This window comes from Brassica napus, chromosome C1 (assembly GCF_020379485.1).
Source record: "Brassica napus cultivar Da-Ae chromosome C1, Da-Ae, whole genome shotgun sequence".
Classification (NCBI taxonomy): Eukaryota; Viridiplantae; Streptophyta; class Magnoliopsida; order Brassicales; family Brassicaceae; genus Brassica; species Brassica napus.
Genome location: NC_063444.1, coordinates 8,819,927 through 8,838,234, shown reverse-complemented (window position 1 = coordinate 8,838,234; position 18,308 = coordinate 8,819,927). Strand labels below are relative to the sequence as shown.

At 35.7% G+C, this 18,308-nt stretch overlaps 4 protein-coding genes and 1 long non-coding RNA gene across 7 annotated transcripts; 2 read left to right on the top strand and 3 right to left on the bottom strand.

Moving 5' to 3' along the window:
* Positions 1–4,323: 4,323 nt before the first annotated feature.
* LOC106448406 lies at positions 4,324–5,380 on the top strand. Its single transcript, XM_048743618.1, has 3 exons — positions 4,324–4,536; positions 4,591–5,089; positions 5,250–5,380. Exons 1-3 carry the CDS (start codon positions 4,324–4,326, stop codon positions 5,378–5,380), a joined length of 843 nt encoding a protein of 280 aa, XP_048599575.1.
* Positions 5,381–9,530: 4,150 nt separating this feature from the next.
* On the bottom strand, positions 9,531–12,117 carry LOC106376465 (membrane-bound transcription factor site-2 protease homolog). Of its 2 annotated transcripts, XM_013816553.3 has the most exons (7): positions 11,547–12,117; positions 11,388–11,479; positions 11,154–11,301; positions 10,996–11,076; positions 10,499–10,927; positions 10,131–10,430; positions 9,531–10,057 (listed from the first exon to the last, which is right to left on the bottom strand). In XM_013816553.3, exons 1-7 carry the CDS (start codon positions 11,892–11,894, stop codon positions 9,887–9,889), a joined length of 1,569 nt encoding a protein of 522 aa, XP_013672007.1. In that variant the 5' UTR covers positions 11,895–12,117; the 3' UTR covers positions 9,531–9,886. The 2 variants fall into 2 exon arrangements, with proteins under 2 accessions (XP_013672007.1, XP_022564623.1); XM_022708902.2 differs by lacking the exon at positions 9,531–10,057 and having other exon boundaries at positions 10,280–10,411.
* Positions 12,118–12,274: 157 nt separating this feature from the next.
* LOC106376466 (serine/threonine-protein kinase pakA) lies at positions 12,275–15,998 on the bottom strand. 2 transcript variants are annotated; one of them, XM_013816556.3, is made up of 5 exons: positions 15,649–15,998; positions 14,692–15,174; positions 13,469–13,886; positions 13,314–13,391; positions 12,275–12,634 (listed from the first exon to the last, which is right to left on the bottom strand). In XM_013816556.3, exons 1-5 carry the CDS (start codon positions 15,654–15,656, stop codon positions 12,578–12,580), a joined length of 1,044 nt encoding a protein of 347 aa, XP_013672010.2. In that variant the 5' UTR covers positions 15,657–15,998; the 3' UTR covers positions 12,275–12,577. The 2 variants fall into 2 exon arrangements, with proteins under 2 accessions (XP_013672010.2, XP_013672009.2); XM_013816555.3 differs by having other exon boundaries at positions 12,275–12,637; positions 15,649–15,997.
* LOC125580660 lies at positions 13,694–15,494 on the top strand. The gene is made up of 2 exons (XR_007318396.1): positions 13,694–13,925; positions 14,656–15,494. It is a non-coding gene; the product is annotated as an uncharacterized LOC125580660 (long non-coding RNA).
* A 335-nt stretch (positions 15,999–16,333) lies between the features above and the next one.
* LOC106376468 (transcription initiation factor TFIID subunit 11-like) lies at positions 16,334–17,813 on the bottom strand. Its single transcript, XM_013816557.3, has 5 exons — positions 17,573–17,813; positions 17,165–17,476; positions 17,011–17,098; positions 16,825–16,924; positions 16,334–16,751 (listed from the first exon to the last, which is right to left on the bottom strand). The coding sequence occupies exons 2-5, from the start codon at positions 17,461–17,463 to the stop codon at positions 16,624–16,626; spliced, it is 615 nt and encodes a 204-aa protein (XP_013672011.1). The 5' UTR covers positions 17,464–17,476; positions 17,573–17,813; the 3' UTR covers positions 16,334–16,623.
* Between the last annotated feature and the right edge of the window lie 495 nt (positions 17,814–18,308).

Here is an 18,308-nt window from a genome sequence, read left to right as displayed (position 1 = left end):
TATATATTATTAGTCTTAACAAAATATATTTAATAAAAAAATTAAAGGATGGCCCAAATTATAAAACAATATATGAAAGAATTTATTATTTCCATTTTAATAGATAATATAGACTATAATTAGAAATTTTAAGAAAATAGTATACAATTTTTTTTTTTAATTTTATAATAAAATCTTAACTAACATTAATTTATAATAATATTAGAGTACTAATCACGAAATTAATCAATGATTCATTTTATAATAATATTTAAAATATCTTATTAGATTTTGTAGATTTTTTTCTCAACATATTTTTATAATTAAAAAATAAGAAACTTTTATCGGTGAGTTGTTATATATGTCAATTATTTAAGACTAGATATGAGCCCGTGCGTTGCAACGGGTTTTGTTTTATGTTTTAATTTAATAAAGAAATAAAAGTAATAAATCATTTTATTATATTTTTAGGATTGTTTTTGCGTATATTGCGTGAGACTTATTTTATAATTAAGAACTCGTTTTTATACATAAATCTCAGTTAATATTTGTATTTTATAATCATGTGCATAGGTGAATTTTTATCAACTTTCTACTTAGTGCTAGAAAAAACACTCATACCTATTAATTTAAATCCAACCCAATCTGAATTAAGAATTAGAATGAAAAAAATGAAAGTTAAATAAGGTCAATCGAGTCATTGACAACATCATACACTTTCTTATGTAATAATTTAATATTTTATTAAACTTATGTGATACTTAATAATTTTCTTAATTTATTATTTCTAAATGATATATTTCTATAACAACATTTTAATTAAAAATAAAGTAGAAAAATATTACATAGTAAAAACAAAAATGTAATAAGATGGCGATGAAACTTGATTTTTTTGACAAAATGCATATAAAAATCACTCTAGTGACAATAATAATAATAATAATCTATTTCCTTTGACCAAACATGAAAATATATATCAAACATGCGTATGATTTTCGTATGACCAAACACATATAAATAGCAATCATGACGACATCCTAATTTTTGATTTTTGATAATTAATAGTTTTAACATCATACATGTCATTAGCGGCTACTTGTCATTGAATTCTTTTTTTAGTTATTATTAAATAATTTTAAAATTTATTTTTGTTTGGATTTTTTTTTATATTTTTTGTTTAGGATTTTAGAAAAGGAAAATTACTATCATATAAACATTTACACTTATCTTCTCTTTAAAATTTTAGAAAAAATAAATTGTTATCAAATATTATTTCTAGTTACTATTAAATAAGTTTAAAAAATACTATTTGTACAATTCGTATCTAAACTAATTTTAAACAGAGGGAGTTATTTTTAGTATCATGTTCATCATCAAATTATTTTCAAAAACATTACCAAATAAGTTTTTACAATTTTATTTTGGTTAGAACTGAAAAATATGATAAAATTTCTTTTGTTTATGATTTTTTTAAAATATATCAAATATTCTCTTAAAGTTTTTTTAGGGTTTTAGAAAAGGAAATTAATATTAAATAATATTTTAAATTTTAATTTTGTTCAGGATTTAGAAAAATAAAATTACTATCAAATAATTATTTCCAGTTAATATTAACTATTTTTAGAAGTTCATATTTTCAAAATTCGTTTTTTTCAATATCAAAATATGTTAACAATTTTTCTTTGTTAATTAAATAATTTTTAGTATTATGTTTATCATTAAATTTTAAAAGTGAAAATTACTATTAAATAGACTTTTACAATTATCTTTTGTAAGGATTTTTTTTTTAAAAAAAATCTTATTTGGTCAAGATTAAAAAAAGAAAAATTATTTTATAAATCTATTTTATTTAGGATTTTAGGAAACAAAAGTTAGTTTCACATAATGGCAGGTTTTTATTGACACATTAACAATATAATTATTTTTTATTAGCACATGTAACAATCATATCGAGTGAAATATTTGAAGTTATTTTGGTTTATAATTTCCTAAAAACAAAATTACCTATGAAAAAGGAAAGTTAGTTATTTATTAGAAAAATAATGTTGCTTTTACAATTTTATTTTATTTAGACTTTTAAAAAAGGAAACTTACTTATTTTATAATTATTTTCTTTAATATTTTTCATTAAAAGTTTCCGTGTATTGGTAGGATACTATAATTTGTTTTTGTTTAATTTTTTTATAAAATTAATTTACTTTTAATAAAATTTTTCGTTTAACTAATTTTATATTTTTTCTTATACGTACAAACACATATTTTTCATATTAACACATACTCATATACGACAACACATCATAATTGAAAAAAGATTGCGTTAGCATCATAAAATGTAATTAGATTATAAGAAAAATTGAGTTGTATCAAGAAATTAAAAGAAATACTTAGGTAATATTTTTTTCGAAAATAATATTTTATTTTTTGAAAATAATATGTGGAAGCTAAAACTTAAATATAGTTGTGAAATATTTGTAGGTATTTTTTGGTTTATAAATTATTAACATACAATTATCTATAAAAAGGAAAGTTTGTTATTTATAGTAAAATAATAGTAATAATTTTAGAATTTTCTTTTTTTTTAAGCTTTAAAAAAATAAATATTACTTATTTCATAGTTAGTTTTACTTTATGAATTTTATTAAATAATTTCTTGCGCTTGTAGTATTTTATAATTCGTTTTTTTTTCAGATTTGGTTTAGTTAATATTTTTCTTTTGCATTTTTATATCTTTATTATCTTTAAAAACGAAATTTATATATTTTTAAAACAAAAAAAATTCTAAGAAAAGAGATCATATATTTGACACATGTCGCAATCTTATTGACACATGTCGCGATCATGTTAATTAGCAACTTTAAAGAACCATGCTTTATATAATAAGATGTGATATCTTAATGATGTCATAATGTTAATTAGAATTAAATGAAATATAATTTTCTAGGAAAGGTCCATTTTTAAAAAATCACACATGAAAAGAAGTTGTGGCTTGTTATGAATCATGAAGTGGATGGTCCATAACCTAGACCATACAAGTTCAAGACTAGAGTCCATTGGATGTTTACATCCAGCCACATGGAACACGTTGTCAGCACGAAGCTCTCTCCACCTAAGCAAGCTCTCCGCCGGCGACCTCCTCTCCTCCGGCCAGCCCCACGCCGGCCACTTCTCCACCTCTCTCCACTATCCGCGGATCATCTTCCTCTCTCTCTTAAGGTGGTCCATTCAGAATCCTTGTGGTGAAAAGGTAAAATAATCTAACCCTAAAATCTAAGAACACCACATATCTGAATTTTGATTATAAAGATCTATATGAATCTGAATTTTATATGAATCCTAAAACTTATAAAACAATAGAAATCTATAGATATTATAAAAGAGAAAAATCTGTAGATCTAAAATCATCTCAAATATTAATCTTGAATCCATGATCTATATGAATTATGATTCTAAGAACCTTTTGAATCATAAACAAAATTATTCAAAGATTGCAAATCTCTTTAGCTAAAAGCCATTCATAAAATCGGCTGATCCTCTCTCCTTTTGTCATCCATATTTCCGGATTTGATGAAAGATTAAAAAAAAAAAACATGATTCAATCCTTTGATTGGCCTAATTTCCAGATGTGAAATCATGAATGTATTATCTGGCCTAATCAAAAACCCCATCAAAATCCTCAATCCAAACTGATGTGATGTTTGCCAAATAAAATCGGCCATTACACACATCAAACTTTTTCTCTTGCTTGGTTTCACAACCAGCAAAATCCAATATCCAAAAAAAAATAGAAAAAAAAGTAATAATAATAATAAATAAATAAATAAATCATGATCACCCTAAAGCCAAAATCGTTTTTGATCCTTTGTGATCAGTCAAAATCAGAATAAATGAAATATTAAAACCCATAAATGAAAATCTTTGACCATTGATGTCTGTTTTTGAAAACTGAAATTTTTTTTTGAAAAACTTTTATGATTGTTTAAATGAAAATCTTTGACCATTGATGTCTGATTTTGAAAACTGAAATTTTTTTTTGAAAAACTTTTATGATTGTTTAAATGAAATTTTTTGACTAAAGTAAATATTTATTTCAAATATTATAAACTATAATCAAGTTTTTAAAATTAGTATATCATATAATAAATTTTAAATACTTGTTTTGAAAACATTTGATTATAAAGTTATCATTTGATCACATAGTTATTATTAAAACCAACCTTGAAATCGATTTTTATGATTGAATTTTATTAGTGATGATTAAAAAATATAAAAACATTTCAAACATTCAAAATCCCCATTGATCATCTTATTATGAATCATTATCCCTTTATGGATTATTTGATTCATATGTCGAAAATCAACAATCTTGAGTATGATGCCCTCAATCTATCCGGAGACAATTACCTTCAATGGGCACTTTACACCAAGATCATCTTGAAATCCAAAAACCTTGGTGCTTGTATCACTGATGGCAATGAGTCATCTGAGAAGGATAGATACAGTGCGATCTTAATCATACGCCATCACCTTGCTGAAAGTCTCAAAGACCAATACCTCACTGTTGAGAATCCTCTGGAACTTTGGACATAACTGAAATCCAAATATGATCACCAGAGGACGGTGCTCTTACCAAAAGCCCTATATGATTGGAGGAACCTAAGGATCCAAGACTTTAAGTCTGTGGATGAGTATAACTCGGCTCTATTCAAGATAGTCTCAAAGTTGAAACTGTGTGGAGAGACTATCACTGATGCTGACATGTTAGAGAAGACATTCTCTACATTCCACACAAGCAATGTTTTGCTTCAGCAACAATACCGAGAAAAGGGTTTCTCCACCTATGCAAATTTGATCTCTTGTTTGTTGCTGGCTAAGCAAAACAATGAGTTACTCGTGAGGAATAGTGAGATGAAGCCTCCTGGTGCTAAGGCATTACCTGAGGCACATGCGGCCATAGAGCCAAAAGATGAGTCTCCAAAGAAAGATTCAAACCATGGCCGTATGAGAGGCCGTGGAAGATGGCAAGGTCGTAACCGTGGGTTTCAACCACGTGACCGTGGGTTTCCACCACGTGAACACCTTGGTCGTAGCCGAGGCCGAGGATATGGCCGAGGTAATGGCCGAGGGTATCAACCTAGCCGTGGGTATAAGTCCGACTTCAAAACCCATGGCTCGACCAAATCTTCTTGCCATCGGTGTGGGATGACCAATCATTGGGCCAACCGATGCAAAACTCCCAATCATCTTGTTAAACTCTACCAAGAAAAAAAAAGGAAAGAACCCTGTGGCCCATTGGGTCCATCATGATGATGAGAATGATCTCGACCATGAGGATGTTCAAGCCCATGACAATGATGATCAGACTGAATTTGAGACTTCAGATATCCTTAAAGAGGCCAATTAAGATTTCGACATCATGTTGCTTTTGTCTTTGCATTTCCCTTTGGCTTTATGTTTTTGTTTTATTACTTTGAAATAAAGTTCTATCTATGAAATAAATTTGATTTTATATATCCAGTTAAACTTCCTAAGGACATTTAAACAAAGCCAAATAAAACATTCTTATACTTAAGAAATGTCTAAGATGATGATTCTTGTCTATTTTTCAGAAATGAAAGAAGACAAGAACATGCTAGTGGTGGATAGTGGATCAAGCCACACTATATTAAAAGACAAAAGATATTTTGTTAACCTCACCCTAAGAAGTGCCAATATCAATACTATAGCAGGCACAACCAGTCTTATTGAAGGCCATGGCCAGGCCCACTTAATGATGCCTAATGGCACGCATCTAGAAATTTCTGATGCATTATATTCTCTTAAATCAAAGAGAAATTTGTTAAGTTTCAAAGACATTCGTATGAATGGTCTACATGTTAAAACTAAGGGCGAGGGAAAGAAAGAATTCCTTTTGATTTATGAAAATGCCCAAGGCCATAAGAAAGTCCTAGAGACTATCCCTGCTATATCTATGGGCCTTTATTGTGCCCATATAAACTTGATCGAGGTTAATGTCACAATGACTAAAGAGTTCAGAGAAGCCTTTAACCAATGGCACGACAGGCTCGGCCATCCTGGTTCGGCTATGATGCGTAAAATACTCTTGAACTCAACTGACCATTCCTTGAAAGATAGGAAAATTCTCCCTAAGAGCTTCCCATGTGTTCCATGCTCACAAGGGAAATTAATAATAAGGCCATCACCTGTAAAGGTGGTTAAGGAAACATTAAACTTTCTGGAAAGGATTCAAGGCGATATATGTGGACCAATACACCCACCTTGTGGGACATTTCGATATTTTATGGTCCTCATTGATGCATCGACCTGATGGTCGCATGTTTGTTTATTATCCACTAGAAACCTGTGATTTGCTAGATTACTGACCCATATCATAAGACTGAGAGCCTACTTTCCAGATTTTCCACTTAAAACTATTCGTCTTGACAATGCTAATGAATTCAATTCCCAAGCTTTTAGTGATTACTGTATGTACATGGGGGTAAGTGTGGAACACTCCGTAGTACATGTACATACACAGAATGGATTGGCCGAATCCTTCATTAAAAGAATCCAACTCATAGCTCGACCATTACTTATGAGGTCGAAGCTTCCAGTATCAGCTTGGGGACATGCGGTATTACATGCTGCTGAATTGATACGCATAAGGCCATCTAGTGAACACAAATATTCTCCATCCCAATTACTCTCGGGTCATGAGCCAGACGTGTCCCATACCAAAACATTTGGATGTTCTGTGTATGTTCCTATTGCACCACCACAGAGAACAAAAATGAGACCTCAAAGGAGGATGATAATATATGTTGGATTTGACTTTCCCACCATTATTAAATATCTTTGGCCAACAACATGAGATTTGTTTAAGGCCAGATATGCAGATTGTCATTTTGAAGAATCTGAGTACCCAACTTTAGGGGGAGAGAATAACAAGCTGGGCAAAGCAATAAAATGGAATCAAACATCCCTATCATGGCAAGATCCTCGGACTCAATCATGTGATTTAGAGGTCCAGAAAATAATTCATTTGCAAAAGCTAGCTAATCAATTGTCTGATTCCTTTGCTGACCCGAAAAGAGTGACTAAGTCCTATATACCAGCTTGTAATGCACCAATAAGTATTGATGTCCATGATGGACACAATCAAGTGGCTACAGAGTCTAAAGCACGTCTCAAACGTGGTAGACCAATTGGTTCCAAAGATAAAAGACCTCGGAAATTAAAGAAAGGTGCAAAAGAAACCGAGGTCATAGATTGTCCAGACAAGGCCGAAATGGCCATGCCTAAGGTACCAACCAATGAGACTCGGGACACCGAGCCTCATGGTACTGAAGGTGCTAATGATGAGATCTCAATTAATTATCTTATGTCTGGGACAAGATGGAACCGAAAAGATGTCGACATCGATAATATAATTGCTTATATAAAGTAGCCCTTGATATGATAGACTTAAATGAGGATCATGAACCCACGTCTATTCTAGAGTGCACTCAAAGATCTGATTGGCTCAAATGGAAAGAAGCCATAAACGTGGAGTTAGAATCATTAAATAAAAGGAATGTCTTTGGATCGATTATCCTGACGCCTTCTAACATTAATCCAGTGGGATATAAGTGGGTATTTGTGAGGAAGAGAAATGAACATGGTGAAATTGTAAGATACAAAGCACATCTTGTAGCACAAGGATTCTCACAAATACCATGCATCGATTATGAGGAGACATACTCCCCTGTGGTGGATGCAACTACATTTCGCTTTTTAATAAGTCTGGCCATCAAAGAAAATTTGGATATGCGGTTGATGGATGTTGTAACCGCATACCTTTATGGTCCACTGGATAATGAAATATATATAAGATTACCAGAGGGTATTGAGCTTAAAGCTAACAAAGGTTCTCGAGAAGAACACTGCATAAGGCTGAACAAATCCTTATATGGACTTAAGCAAAGTGGTTGAATGTGGTATAATCGTTTAAGCGAATACCTTGCCAAAGTAGGCTATAAGAACGACCCTATCAGTCCACCCTATCAGTCCATGTATCTTTATAAAGAAGTTTGCAAACAATGGATTTGTTATCATAGCAGTGTATGTTGATGATTTGAACATCATTGGAACCTCTGGGGAAATCGCCCAAACAGTTGAATATTTCAAGAAAGAGTTTGAAATGAAAGACCTAGGTAAAACCAAAGTCTGTTTGGGGTTGCAACTTGAGTACATGAAAGGAGGAATCCTTGTGGATCAAATGGCATATACTGAAAAAGTACTCAAGAGATTTTATATAGACCAGGCTCACCCATTGACCAGCCCAATGGTCGTGAGGTCCCTTAATTTGGACACGGACCCATTCGGTCCTAAGAAGGACGATGAGGATGTCCTGGGTCCAGAAGTGCCATACCTCAGTGCCATAGGAACATTAATGTATTTGGCTAGCCACACTAGACCAGATATATGTTTTGCCGTAAACCTCCTATCAAGATTTAGTTCTTGTCCGACCCAAAGGCACTGGAACGGAATTAAACATATCCTACGTTACCTACAAGGAACTAAGGATTTGAGTCTATTTTATACCAATGAAACCAAAGATGGTTTGGTAGTCTTTGCAGATGCAGGCTACTTATCTGATCCACACCATGGTCTGTCCCAAACTGGTTATGTGTTCACTCATGGTGGTACTGCTATATCATGGCGTTCCATGAAACAAACTATAGCAGCCACTTCATCTAATCACTCAGAAATTCTTGCCATGCATGAGGCAAGTCGTGAGTGTGTATGGTTGAGGTCTATGACCCAACACATCTGATCAGATAGTGGAATGGTCAAGGACAATGGTCCGACCATCATATATGAAGATAATGCTGCTTGCATTGCTCAACTCAAAGACGGGTATATCAAAGGTGACCAAACCAAACATATTCTACCCAAGTTCTTCTTTACTCATGAGTTGCAGAAAGCTGGAGAGGTCAACGTCCTTCAGATCCGGTCTAGTGAGAACTCAGCCGACCTCTTCACCAAGTCATTGCCCACCAGCACATTCAGGAAGCTCACGCAGCAGATTGGCATGCGAAGACTCAAGGACCTTCAGTGATGTCCAAATCAGGGGGAGTAATGTGTGTTGTACTATTTTTCCTTTCTCTGGTTTCCCTTTTACCACATTGGGTTTTGGGTTTTCCGGGAGAGGTTTTAATGAGGCAACATTAGCATGTTACAAGCCCTATATGGTTATGGCATCCAAGGGGGAGTGTTATGAATCATGAAGTGGATAGTCCATACCCTAGACCATACAAGTTCAAGACTAGAGTCCATTGGAGGTTTACATCCCGCCACATGGAAGACCCATTCAACCTTAGTCTTTATGAGTTTGACCATGTCATTATGTAGAGTATCTTTGTAATCAATTCTCCCTTTGACTCCACTTTATATGAACCATTATATATAGTAGTGTAAGCAATAAGAAATATACAACACATTCTCACAAATATTTTTTTAATATAATAGATAGATGTTTCTAACTGATTTAGCTTCTATACAACAACAATATCTACGGCGAATGCGATCTAACATTAACATTCTCAACAGTGGCGAATGTAGAATTATTTTCTTGTGGGGGCAAATCTTACATAAACTTAAAAAGTATAGGTAAAAATGTTATTTACTAAAAGAAAAATAATCAAAGTTTAAACATATTTAACAAACTTTGAAAATTTTGTGGGGGCAATTGCCACCTTCTTGAGAAATGTAGGTTCGCCAATGATTCTGAACATGATGAAACCGGCGAGTCTGAGTGTAGTTGCATCAACTTCATATGTTCAAGGCACTCGAGCTACTCCTGGCCTCGAATCAAAGAGTAAACATTTTGAGAAAAAAATGTCAAGGTTCATGATTCACGGGCATTTTACTATCGACTTGGAGGTAAACCGACGAAGAAGATTCTGAAGAAGGCGAGAAGAGAGAGGAGACTCCCTCCAAAAAGACATAGTTGAAGAGCTTTCTTCTTCTTCCTTGGGCTTAAGCATGTGAAAAATTGGAGACAGGACTCTAAAATGGATTCACCATCAAGGTAATACACCTAGCAAAAAAAAATACTATTAAGATCAAGCAATGATCTTAACTTCCATGAGACTTGTAGTATCGGAACTTACAGGCAAGCTGTTGAGAAGGACTAGTGCGAGAGAGACGTGAAACGTGCAGGTCAAGCTTCTTTCTACGATATCCGGAAAGGATTTGACGAAGTAGTTTAATAGCCAACGAGGTTGGTACGCGGTTAACTGAACCGAACGTGACATGGCGATCAGATCACCGACAAATACAAACGTCCCGACGCAACTCGAGGTATTAAAATCCATACCAAGTCTAGAACAATCAAGTGATGAGGTTCTTTTATAAGAGATCTCTGTCCATGATATGCCTGGAGATTGCATTGCTTGTAAACACATCTCCCCCTGAAACATCAAATCATCAAAATACATAGAAAGTGAATATTTTGAGGATAATCTCAAGCAACACTCACCTGTGGACACACACAGCCACTATTATCATGAGTCTCTGACGTTGTCACCCATCCATCACCACATTTGTTAAGCTTGACGATATCCTTCGCATCCAAACAAACAGAAACCTCTCTTGGAGCTGCTACATCTGAGCATGGCATAGTTGAAAACGGAGTGAGATCACCAGGACAAACATATCGGTTCTCAACCATCTTCCCCTTGAACCCTTCTTCAACCATAGAGATAGGGACACAGTAACCCTTCCCGTGATGAAACCTCCTCGAGCCTCCAAAGGAAGCATTCGACGTCTCAGTGTTCTGCTTATCCAAAATCGCTGCCAGTTCAAGCCACTCGCTAGGTTTATAAACCCGAATCCCATCCAAGGACACGACAGTATCTCCAGGAGACAAATAACCAAACAACGGCGACTTAGAAGGCACATCCACAACCTACAGAAAGAACCTGAAGCATTAAAGCTTCTACAAAAGAGATCAATAAGCCTAATAAGAATGCTCACCACGAGGCTTTCACCGTGTTTGTAGAAGGGAGACAGCATCACAGGCAAGAGAAACAAACCGAACGCGCAGAGTGCACAGAACTACAGAAAGAAACTTCACTCATGATCAAGATCAAGATCAAATCAAACAAGAGAATACATTAAAGAGAGGAACTAACCACAGCGTTATGCCAAACACCAGCACAGTAAACACGAAGCGCGTTAAAGCTTGGAAGTGACTGCAAGAGATCATGATCAAAAGCCACAAGACCTCCCGGAAAAATAGCTGCGATGAAAACAGCAATGTACTCCATCTGTATCCCTTCACTGCCCACGCTCAACTCATAAGAAAGACTATATCTAAAAGCAGCTCATATACATAAACTGGAGAGTAAATGGTAAGAACTTTATACCTTGCAGCTGCAAGAGCATGACCGAGCTCATGAACTAAAACAGTAATAACTGTTGAAACAAACACATAGACGAAGCCCGAGAGCGACACACGCTGCAAAAAGAAAATAACTTTTAGCTTTTTTTTCATCGAAATTAGGGTTTTGGATAAGCGAGCTCACGGTGGAAGGAGAGAATCCGAAGACGGCGGAAGCGAGGCGGTTGGAGAGTGGTTTAGGGTGGAACTGAAGAAGAAGGAAGAGTGTGACGAGGAAGAGAGACGCGACGCCGAATCCGAGTCCGATTGAGAACCAGATCTTCATCGCGCCGGAGAATCGTCTTCCGAGGCGGGAGATGGGTTCGTTGAACTTCGTGATTTTGAGATCGCAGTAGCAACAGGAAGCTTCGTTCTCCGTGTTGCCTCCGTTTCGCGTCGGGAGGACGGAACCGTCGTCGTTTTCGCCGCCGGCGAGGCGGTTTCTTCCGAATCTCATCCGGAATCTTCTCATTCGCCGTCCGGAGATTTCCATCGGTTTAGTGGAGATTGAATTTTTTTTCGGTTTAAGTTTGAGAGCTGGTGATGGTGATAAACCCTTTCCGGTTAGGAGTGGACCGGATTGGACCGGCTATTGACGTAAGGAAGACGGCGTTTAGGTAAACCGAACAAATAAACTATGGAAATGAAATGAAGCGTGTTTTTATTGAGAGCCCAACAGCGAGATGCCTTGGCACTGACATGAAGTTAATGAGGTTCCGAATCTACTAATCACTAAGAATCTTTGACGTAATCAGATATGTTTCCTTTAGTTATTGTTCGGAAGATTGATTACTTCTGGTAATTGGAGGTTATCCAATTTGATCTATCTAACTAAAATAAAAGTCAAAGAGTTTTTACTTTTTCTGTGAATAATAAGAGCAGGAAAGGTGATTTATATGATTTATGACGATGCATTTCCACCTCTTTTTTTTGTACACGAACCGAAACTAAAAAAAGGAATTTATAAAAGATGAAAAAAAAATAAAAATTAAGGATAAAGATTTAAGAAAAATAGGAAATAAAACAGGGGTAGCTTCTCGATAGCTCTTTCTCCACTGGTTCTTGTTGGCCCATCTCGCACGAGCATCACAAGCAAGCCACACGTGTGTCCTCCCTCTCAAAAAGAGAAAATCGAAAACCACAAAGGAAAGAAAAAAAGAACGAAAGAACCAGAAATTACTCGGAGTCGGTGTCAAAATCCTCCATACCTTTCAACCCTCTCCGTTTCTGCTGCTGCTGCATCATATAAATTACAGTCATTTCAATTAGAACAGTTTTCATTACCTAACTAAACCTCACTTGATCATTACATTTTCTATGTTGACATGCGCCTAAAAGTCGCATAAGCGCACCTAAACATCTCTCTTAACCAGTAAATTTTTATCAAGATCCAATAGTAAATAGACTTTAAATCAACAGGCACTGAATAATAATGTTAGTGTTCTCTCAATCAACCATATAAACAAACAAAAGTTGAAATAATTTTTAAACATATTAAAAATATAGAAAAGCCAGCTTGAGTTTTATTTTATTATGTTTTTCAAAACATTACTTTGCAAACAAAATAAGAACTAGTTTCTCGTCTCTTTTCCTCAAAGAAAGAGAGAAAAACAGTTCATTATTCCCTGCATTAGGTGGGATAGTAGGTCCCATGTCTTGTCCATTTTCTTCGTTCCAATAAAAATACAATACTATTATGTCATTAATAATAAATAAGGTCCACTCAAGTTTGTCTATTATTCACCTTCTCTGCCACACATAACTATTACTATTATATATAAGTATAATACACATAAGCCCATCTATTCCATCTTCTGTTCGTTTATGAAATAAGCTTTACTTGTTTTAAAATCTCTTTGGTTATTATCACAAAGCTAAGAACTAAAAAGGGTTAGCAAAGTTAATAGTTTACCTTCTTCACATTTTTCTTCTCCCTAACGTCATAACGGTTCTTGGGCAAATCAGATAACCACAGCCCTGGAAAACAAAACTGTCCGCAAACACAAAGATTAACAAACATTCATTTTTTATGATTTTTTTACTGTGAGTTAAAAAATGATTGATTACCTGGAGGGATTTATCAATGTTCTTAGCTCGTTTTCTTGGTCGATGAGGAAGCTTTGTGCCTTTCATAACCAAGAAATCTTCCTCCTTCTCTTTCCTAGACAAGGCAATGTAGATCCTTGGCCACTCTGTCACTTCCACTTGCGTTGCTTTCTCTCTCTCTCCATTGTTGTTTGTCTCCAGCTCTGGATGCGCCTGAGCCGTTGATTCTGATCTGTTCACTCTTTGATGCTGTTGATTATGGTTATGATGGAACCCGTTTTGTCTCTGGTTCTGATGATGATGATCTCTGAGGCTCGATCTCTTCTCGATTTGGTCAGGAGACGGTGGAGATCGCTTTGAACCGCCCGATCTGGACACCGTACGCCCGTTATTGATGGTCCTTGATGGTGATCCGTTGGCTGATCGATCTTCTTGATTCCTGGGCATGATGATGACGATGATGAGCTTCAATCCACAGGTTTATTTATTTATTTAAAATTGCACACACTTTGAAAGAGTTTTATGAAACGAAGAAAGCTTTTTTTTTTTTTGGGTGTGTTAAATATGTAGTACCCATTACATATTTAAGAATCAGAATCAAAACGCACACCAAATAAAAGCAAAAAAAAAATTTATCTTATAGGGACCAAAACAGAAAATAGCAAGAAATCTCAAAATCTATTAATATTGTGGTTTCAACAAGGAAACCATACTTGAAGATTAGGTCAAAGAAAGGCAAGAAAAAATACGAGATCTAAAGTTTTCTTATAAAAAAAAATCAAAGATTGAAACTTCTTTTTAATATTTCACCCAAAACCTAAAAGCGGAAGAGCCTTGAAGAAAAGCAAAGACAATTAAAACTCTGCTTCTCTGTGTGATCCAAAGGGTATTAGTGTAACTTCCAAAAAAGAGTTTTGGATCACCAACTTTGATAAATGCTTTGCTTTAACACAGAAGATGGAACCAACCAAACAAGACCTAGTCTGGATCTAAAAAAAAAAACAAAATTAATTAAAATCAAAACCCGAAAATGAAAAACAGTAGTATTTATCATACATAATAATAATGAAACAAGTCACGATCAGAGAAAAATGAACTTTTACAGTAACACAAAATCTAAAGAAGTTTTTAAAAGTAACAAATCTGTAAAAAAAGACAAATCAAAGCTTATTCTTACAAATAAGGTAAATAATATATATTCAAAATAGGAAATTTTATAAAGAGAAGAAGATTTGGGGCCAAACCTGGAAAGGAAGATTTGCTTGCCCCCGACGAAACCGTTTCTATGGTTTGAGCTCCGGTTAGAGGAAACCGGATGAGGAGGAGGAGGTGGTGGCATAGACGGATTTACAGATCTTCTTAAAAGCTTGTTCGATTGAATCTTACCGTGTCCAGAAGAAGACGAAGAGTCATCGGCAGCCGCGGTGGCGGTGGTGGTGGAGGATCGGATCTCGGCTCTGGAGACTCTCGATCGCTTCCGCTGTCCCCACTGTAACAGCACATCTCCGCCGCGCTTGGTAGGGGCGGGATCTGTTTGTTGGGAGGATCTGATACGGGCTCCGTCTAGTGATGTGCATGATCCGCCGTTGAATCCTTTTCCGGAGATGGAGTTGGGTGTAATGGTGGTGGTGGTGTCTTCGTGGGGTGATCTTGAAGGTGAAGGTCTCAAGTAGGGCTTCTTTGCTCCGTTTGTGAGGGGGAGAACATCTGGGCTTACTCTCTGATACCTAATCAAAAACAGGCAAACTCAGATCAGGCGTTACAAAATCGCTAAACGTAAGGAAGATGCGTTTGTGTTTTTAAGTGAAATTTCTCAAAATGTTTTTGACTTTCTTTATTGGTGGCTAGTCCAAATCAGACTCTTTGAGAGAGAAGAAGCTCTTGAATTTTTTTTTTATTGTAAAGATCCCCAGAAAATTTTAATAACTTGGCTGCTGGATTCAATATAGTGATCAAATTGAAAACTGCTGCATAGATTAAAAAGGTTTTCATAAAAACTTGAATCTGAAGTTTTTCAAATCAAACCTCAGATCCATAGAAACCATTAGTTAATTTCAAAACCAAAACAAAACCAGAATAAAAAACTCAAAACAGTCCGATGGTCAGCGTGTCCGGAAGAAGAACAAAAGCGAAGATGAAAACAAAAACTCCGAGAGGCAAAAAAAAAAAAAAAATTTACAGAAGAAGAAGAAGAGAGAAACCTCATCATTATACCCCCCAAGTGGAAACCCGATTCGAGTTTTGTAATGGTATGTTTTTTGGTTTTTCGATCTGTGATTATTTTCAGAAATCTACGATTCGTTCATTTTTTCACCACGCGTGATTTATATCTGATCAAGCGAAACACAGACACCTCGCAGTTCTGCTTTCTCGTACCGGTTAGCAGAGAATCAAAAGGAATATATAAGAAAGAGAATGATAAGTTAAGAAATTTTTTTTGTAGGGATAGAGAGAGAGATAGAAGAAGAAGAAAATAAGAAACGGAAGCTCTGCGTTAAAAGTGAGGAGGAGAGGAAGAAGAAGGCGGAAGGGAAGAAGAGAAAGATAGTGGGTGCGTTATTGTGTCTAATACTTCTTTTATTCTTCTAAGTTTTCTATTCCAGTCCTCCAAGTTTCTGTGGACTTCCAATTCACACCCCATTGGTTATCATCTTTGCAATAATAGTCTATTATGCGGCCTTAGGTTACAAATTCCGGCCCATCTTAAGGCCCACTACATAGTTTCTCTTTCCCAGCCAGGCAACGTGTGGTTTAAAGCGTCTCCACTCCCTACTACCAATTTGACAATAGACCCACGCTTAGAAGAAACACATGCAAACTGAAATTCTTCTCGACAGGTCGTCTGGTTATACAAAAGTCGGATCAAAATTTGTTGGTTAGCCAAACTAACAAAATAAACCGGTATTATTAAAACTGAACCAATTACAAACGAAAACCTGAAACCAAATGCATATAGTACACCAGATCAGCACATAAAGGGCAAAAAGACCTGTGTACAAAGATAGATTGATCATATAGGTATTCAAAGCAAAAGTTATCGCAAAGTTTAGCAGCAACGAAGAACAATATAATCGACTTTTCTAATGGGACTGATAGGCAAATCACTCCAGCTTAAACCCGTAGACTCATATCTAATAGGGCTGAGAAAGTAACATCTCTTTTGGGTCTTGCTCTGGCTAGCGGAAAAGACGTGGAACTGATCTTTTAGGTACTTTGCCTTCGAGCTTTAGTCTCCTATAGGACTCTCTGATATGGCATGGTCTGATAGGTCCTGAGTCGTTCCTTTCCCCCATTACAACTCTAGCTGCAAACCAATTTGTTCCATCAAGCAACTAAGCTTTCACATACATTCTATGTTCAAATTTCGAAAATGTTACCCGTTTCCACGAGTTCACCAACAAACATCTTAGCGATACCACAGTTAACGATTATAACTGGCATACTGATCTTCTGACTCCCTGTCACTCCCTGTAATAACTGCATCCAAAGAAACCGCAAAGCTTATATGGTTCATGTCTTACCGAAACAACAAGATGATTTCGATTGTGTTTTCAGTACTTTACCTTCCTCATGTTTCCTTTTTGAAACGCAGATCTCCTAAAAGATTCATATCTGCTCATCTGATCCTCAGTGAACTGCGACAAAATGACCCTGAAGTATTCCCACAATCAATCAATCATGTTCAAGTTTTTAATAAGAAAATCAAGAAACACTCACTGCATCTTGGCCATCTTCGCGGGATCAGCTGTAGTTGGATACTTGGTTAGCTCAGCTTCCATGTTCTCTTCCTCTTCTTCTTCATCTTCATCCTTGTTCTTCCCGTCAGCAACAGCAACAGAGGATTTGAACTTCTTCGGTTGACGGCGAACACCTACGTCTCTCTCACTCTCTTCCGGAGCCTGCTCGATTTCATGCCGTCCCTCCTCGTCATCGCCTCCGCCTGCGGGTGATTCCGGCGGCGATTCCTCTTGCTCCTCCTCTATCGCTGCTTCAAACGGATCTTTAGAATTCTTCATTTTATTGTGAAACCTAGTCGAGAATCAAATCAATCGAATCTCAAACTCAGAAGCGAAAAGATCAGTTAAAGTTTGCAAGATGATAAACGCGACGAGATCATTAGCGAACCTTTGAGAAGCCCTTAAGAGATATTCAGATCCGATTTTTCAAGAGGCGCAAATCAATCGAGTCCGGGAAGCTCTCAGAGGAAGAAGACGCTGCTATAGGTCGGTTTAATCAAATCTATATGATGATTCCAAACCAGGAATCGAAACCGGATATGGTTTAACCGAACCAAGAAGTTTTTAGACCCGTGATAATTGATACTTCTACCGCATCATTTCAGTTGGACTGGGCTTGGTTCAAAACGACTGACAAAATTTTGTGTGACAGGTTAACATAAGTCTACCAAATACCTGGATTTCGAATTATTTTCAAATATAAACGTTTTAAATGATGGAAAAGGCTAAAATGTTGAAAACTCCATTTTAGTTCAATTTTACAACTTAATTCTTCAGTGGATATGACATTTTTAAAGAGTAAGAAATATATTAAAGGTGAATGAGTATTAGATTGAATATTTGAAAGAAATATAAAGACCAATAATCAAAAAGCTTAATTCTTGAGGGCTACCACCCTTCATGCAGCAAGGTAAACTTGACACACTTAAGCTTTGTGGACGATCTAATGATCTTTACTGATGGTCCAGCTGCTTCGCTGAAAAGCGTGTTCGAGGTTCTATCAGAATTCGCGAGTATCTCTGGCTTACTGATTAATCCAGCTAAATCTTCTATATTTATGGCTGGCCGTATTAGTCAAGACTTTAAGGATGAGGTTTAGCGTCTGGGCATTCCAACAGAATCTC